This window comes from Miscanthus floridulus, chromosome 19 (assembly GCF_019320115.1).
Source record: "Miscanthus floridulus cultivar M001 chromosome 19, ASM1932011v1, whole genome shotgun sequence".
NCBI lineage: Eukaryota > Viridiplantae > Streptophyta > Magnoliopsida > Poales > Poaceae > Miscanthus > Miscanthus floridulus.
This window is the reverse complement of record NC_089598.1, coordinates 109841530-109847404: the sequence shown is the minus strand read 5'-3', so window position 1 is coordinate 109847404 and position 5875 is coordinate 109841530. Positions and strand designations below refer to the sequence as shown.

Genomic DNA, 5875 nt, shown 5'->3' with positions numbered 1-5875 from the left:
CGTGCTCCTGGCGGTCGTAGGTGGCGTGCAGGCCTATGATCTCGCCGGCGAAGCTGCAGACGATGGTGGTGAGCAGCACGGCGACGAGGCGTGCCTCGCAGAGGAGGCCGCCCTCGGGGACGTCGCGCATGAGGCGCAGGATGGAGCGCCACAAAGGCCAAGAAGCCGATGAAGATGGCGGAGGTGAGGAGCGACAGGAAACCGATCCGCTGGACCTTCTCCGATGGGCTGGACGCGAGGAGGTAGGACGTGATGCCCGTGATGGAGAAGGTGTTGGCGAAGTCACCGATGAGCGCGGCGGACATGGCGAGGCGGCCCAGCTTGGAAGACAGGAGGTTGAGGTCACCCAGCGTGGTGCAGACAACGATGAAGGCCGAGAGCGACCACCACACGTTGAGGTTGGTGAGCATGAAGTTGGCCTTCCACGGCGCCGGCACGCGCGCCCCGACCGCGGCAGCGTACATGGCCAGGTGTGGCCCGACGGTGCCGAAGAAGGCGATGGCCACGGCCTTCTTCCCGGACTTGACGATCATGCCCAGGTACGTCTTCACACCGATGACGAAGATCTACAGCACGAAGGAGTACGTGCCCACCGTGTTGAGCTGCACCCACCCCTCCGGCGTGGCGAAGAGCTCGCTGGCGTGCGGGAGCACCTGGCCGAGGAGCGACGGCCCGAGCAGCACGGCGGCCTGTTGTGTGCACACGCTGCAATTAGCGCGTCGGCCGTGTACTACATCCAGTATTTGGCACGCATGCATCATGCAACGCAAGTACTCCTCTACGTACCATGATCTGGGAGATGACGAGGGGCACGTTGGCGTGGCTGAGCAGGGCGTGCACGCCGCGGGAGAGCGCGAAGACGGCGCAGACATGGTAGAGGAGGAGCGGGAAGTAGAACTTGAGCGGGTCATCGCCGGTGAAGACGCCGGCGGAGGTGGCGACGGAGTTGAGCGGGAAGCAGAAGCGGCTCTTGTTGACGGTGACCTCCCCTTGCAGGTGCGGGGCGGGCGGTGCCTCACGCGACATGGGCGGCCGGGCCGGGGCTCGGGCTCGGGGAGGACGAATGCCGGGGAGGATGGGGCGCCGGGAACAACGAGGAAGAATTTTCCATGGCGCGCCGTGAATGCATGCAATGCAGAGATGGTGCGCGCGCCAAGGACGACTAGCACGGCACCGGGACGACGCATGGCATGGTTAAGCGATAAACGTGGACCGCCGGCCACGCCTTGTATTGTAGGTACACCATTACTCCTAATTCAGTATAGTTGCAGTGCAAGTAGGGGGTTCTGCCCACGCACAGCAGAGCGCACACGGGCGTGGATCGCCGGGGGCGCTGTTGCCAGGGCTCGGGCGCCGGGGCCGCGGCTCGCCGGAGCACTGCCAGCCAGGGGTGCGACTCGTCGGGCGACGACCGCCAGGAGCACGGCTCGCCGGGGGCGCCATCGCCAGGCTCGGGCACTGGGGGCGCGGCCGCCGTCTTCCTGCGGCACTGCCGGTGGGACCCCGAGCGGCTAGAGAACGAGTGGTTCTTCGATGAGCGGCGCATCCGCGAGGCCGTGGGCCTGACGGCGGACCAGGGTGACACCGCCACGGCGGTCAACGACCAGCCGCTCACCTGCGCCATATGCTTCGACGTCCACTCCGCCGGCGAGATGATCTCGGCGGGCTGCGCGCACTACTACTGCCGCGAGTGCTAGGGCGGCTACATCCACGAGGCAGTGGGCGACGGCGCGCGGTGCCTGGTGCTGCGGTGCCCGGACCCGAGCTGCGGCGTGCCCGTGACACGGGAGCTGGTGCGCGAGGTCGTCGCCGCCGGCGCGGACGACAGGGCGCGGTACGAGACGTTCGTGCTCCGGTGGTACGTGGAGGAAGGCACGAGCAAGTAAAGCACTAAACCCGGCCATGCATGCACCGCATGCGTGTGGGAAGGGGTTTTCTACAAATGTGCTTTGAATTTAAGGTTAAATAAATAAGTATGGACTGCAGTGAACCATTTTAAAAGTTTATGGACCCAAAAAACCACTTTGAAAGTTGATGCACTCAACTGAAACTTCATCACAAGTTAATGGATCTCTGGTACATTTAACTCTAAGTTTAAGTATTCTAGGCAGAAGAGAGTAGTAAAATATGATATAGAAGCTATATATACCTATTGTGGGTTTGCGAAGAATTTGGAACTCTCAAAATTCAAACTTCTTATCTACTGCCTGAATTTTTAGTATGGGATTGCTAGCTTCCGAATCGAGTAGGACAAAACTTGTATTTTCATGTGTGGATTCAACGAATCGCAGAGCTCCTGCGGAGGCTCCTCCTGCAGGCCGAGCCGGCCGGCCACCTCGCTCGCTGTCAGCTGTTCTTTTTACGCGACCATGATTAGCATGTATATCACTAAGTACAAAATGAAGTTGTTATATAAGTAAACTTTGATCGGCTTAGAATGCGAGCGGCACACTACGGTCGAACAAAGTTAACCCTGCAATAGAATAGCGGCGACACTAAACTTGTATTACATGAGAAAATGTTTTGTGACTTTTTCCGACCGACAAAGATCAACCAATGTCCCGTGACGCCCACGGCGCGACGAGGTGGCCGTACCGCGCCTGAGACCGGCGTTCTACCTCCTCCTTTGATCCCTTTCATCACGTACTAGGGAGTAGTAGCGGCACTAGCAGTAGCTCCCATTCCCAAAGCAAGCAGGCAGGCAGCAGCGCCACAGGACGGAGACAGCCGGACACGGCCACGGCGGCTGGGTCGGTCGCCGCCGTCGAAAGCACGTGTCCACCGGAGGAAACCGCCGCTGGCCGCAGCGGTAATAACATGACATGATCTACGGGTAGCCCAGCCAGCGTGGGCACTCGCCGGCGTGTTTCATGTCAAGGAAAAACACCGTTCGGGCCGGGCCGGGTTTGTTTTATGCTGACAAGTGGGATGTGATGCGTGGGGCTGGGGCTGTCTTTGCTGTAGCAGCGCTGCGGCTGCAAGCACTGCTCAAGTGTTCATGACTTCATGCAAAGCTAGAAAAAGCAGATGCGAGCAGGGGCCAACAGCTCCAGGCAGTCTCATCATTATCTGGATCAAGCCAGCCGAAAGATTCAGATGATGACCCCGATCACATCACAAGCGCGATCGACGAAGCCGAGGAATTGTTTGTTATATGGGCACTTCGATGCTGGAGGCTATCTCCGACAACCGTACTCAAAATACAAGATACATTATGTCCTTTGAGTAACACTACAAACAAAAGATTCAATATATATTCGATATATTCTCTACCAATAAGATCTAAAAGAGAATTCTTTCTGTAAATAGATTTCTACGAGAAAGGATGTCCATATTTGAGTTGTAACTCTCAGACAACCCAAAATAGATCTCTCGTATAGATACTCTATTGGAGGCTAATTTTGACTCTCTTACTAACTATTTTAAGTTTAGTTGCCCATACGAGTTCCTTGTTGAGACAGTCTGAGAGTAGGTTTCAGCTGCCGCTAGCTGCTTGATGAGATGAGATGCCCTAGTACAGCGCAAGGTGGCAACTTGGACAATCATGCAGGAGCACTGTATTCATGTGTGTGGTGTAGTACTATTATTCTGCTAGCTCCAAGTTGCTATTATCTTCATCGTGGAGACCACAGAATTATTCCCAGATGTTGCCTGTCAGCTTTGGTGGACATGACCGCTAGAGCTGTGTATATCACATTCACGTACTACTCCTCCGTAATGCAGCTGGAGTAGTATTTGGTAGGGCTGGGCGTCCTAGTTTTGGTTTATTAATAGTACAAAACAATCCCATCGAGTGTCTAATCTGAATTTTAATGTGGTAGTGGTACGTATACATGGCCCTACCAAATGCTAAATTATTAACTTATCTTCACAATTTTTTTTTGAGGAACACTTATCTTCACAATAGAAAACGCAATTGCTGTCCCATCTGAAAAAAGAACATTTTTGTCTTTTTTTATTTCACGGGACTAATCGTGGGTAGTGGGCACGCACGGAAGTCCAACATCCTATTGCGTCCAGTGTCAGCTTAACTTCATTGCGGTTGGGCCAGCCAGGGTACTCAGTAGTATCTATCAAGCCCAGCCCGGTGTCAGCCTGGGTTCCCCACTCGATAGCTCACAGGCCGCACACCAAAGTAGGCCTCCAGATACGTGGGCCCGTCTTTCCAAACAGGCTGGCCGCCACCTCGCCAGTCGCCTCGGTCCCAAACCGAACGAGGCCGCAGCCTGAAGACGCCGTCGGGGATCTCTGGGTGTGGGGAGGAAGTCGCGCCGGTCCAGCCTCGCCTCCCAAGTCCAGAAAAGATGTCAACGGGGAATTCTCCGTCGGGGGACAGCTTCCCATCTCCATCCCTGTGAGGCAAAAATTTCCCCATCCCCATCCCCGTGAATGCCAATGGGGGAAGTTCCTCACCCATCCCCATCCCCGTGCGGGGATTTTATCCCCGCGGGTCCCGTCCCCGTCACAAAATCCAGCGAGACGGAGAAGAAGAAGACGGGGGGATGGAGGATCTGGGGGAGCAGGCACGAAACAGAGAAGAGGGTGAGGTACCGCGAGATCCGGCCGGCCAGCTGAGCCGTCGTCACTGACGGAGGGGAAGAGGCGATGCACCGGTAGCACCGCGTCCAGGGGCAGCCACCACTGAGCGCCGCCGCCGACAGAGAGGAAGAGGCGACGGGCGCTGTCAGGGCTAGGAACCGGGCGGAGCCGCAGGCGGAGAAGAGAGGAGCAGGGGCCAATGGTTCAAGCCGACGCGCATGGGATTGAACGTGGTGGGGCAGCCGCGCCGCCGGGGGCTGGCTGTTGCTCGGCCGATGAGAGGTGGAGGGAGTGCGAGACTACGAGAGCGAGAGGGAGTGCGGCTCAAGTCGAAGTGCGGTGGCAGAAAGGCAGAGTAGGAGACCTAGGTTTTTCTATATATATGTGGCTTACGTGGGCTTTGTTGGGCTGATGGGCCAAGTGAATGAGTTGGAGGTTGTGATGAGCAGTGAGGAAGCGGGGACGCGGGTTAAAGGGGACGGGGGACAGGCTGCCAGACCTGCCCCCGCTAGACCTGACGGGGAATGATTTCCCCCTATTTAGTTCCCCGTAGGGATAAATTTAGTCCCATCCCCGTCCCCTAATATGGGAATTCCCCACGGGGAATCGGGGATCGGGTCCCCGTTGACATCTCGAGTCCTGAGCCGCCAAGTTCCGAGCATCTTTTAGCTGCCTGACGTTATAAAAGAATGTAATGACTTACGGGCCACTAAAAAGTTTAAATGCATGTCACTGCACTAATTTTTTTTTGCCTTCCACATCATTCTGGGCACCTTCTGTTAGATTTTCACCGTTTGACAGCCCTGACACGTAGGGGCAGATCTACAGGAGGGCTGGGGGGGCTCCAGCCCGCCTACAGCTGGTGCATCAATAGAAATGTGGGGAGGATGAGGGAGAAAAGAGGTGGAGGAAAGAAGAAAAATAGAGAAAGAGGAAGAAGATACCAGCCCCTCTTCAATCTCGTTCTGCATCCGCCACTGCTGACACGTGGGTCCAACCGGTGACTATGTCTAAAGTACCCTTCATACCCCTGCCCGCTCCCTTCTTTCTCTCTCTGCCCGGTGGGACCAAACTGTCAGTGACACAGAGAAGAGGAGCGTGAGGGGACCAGGATGGCCGGCAAGAGCACAGGACCCTTGCCATCAACGGCGACCTCGCGATGCTGCATTTGCTGGGCCTCCACGAGGGGGGAGCCCTAGCCCAGCACTGGCGTTGCAACCCCGTAACCCCGCAATGAGCGGGGACGGTGGCATGGTCGCGGGTCCCGCGCGGCCGTTGCACCTGGCGAACTATGACGAGAAGGGCAAGTTCGTGATGCACCTGAGACGGTGGCGGC

At 56.8% G+C, this 5875-nt stretch overlaps 1 protein-coding gene across 1 annotated transcript; it reads right to left on the bottom strand.

Moving 5' to 3' along the window:
* Window positions 1-566: 566 nt before the first annotated feature.
* LOC136526600 (cation/H(+) antiporter 16-like) lies at window positions 567-1026 on the bottom strand. The gene is made up of 2 exons (XM_066519216.1): window positions 787-1026; window positions 567-689 (listed from the first exon to the last, which is right to left on the bottom strand). Exons 1-2 carry the CDS (start codon window positions 1024-1026, stop codon window positions 567-569), a joined length of 363 nt encoding a protein of 120 aa, XP_066375313.1.
* Window positions 1027-5875: the final 4849 nt, after the last annotated feature.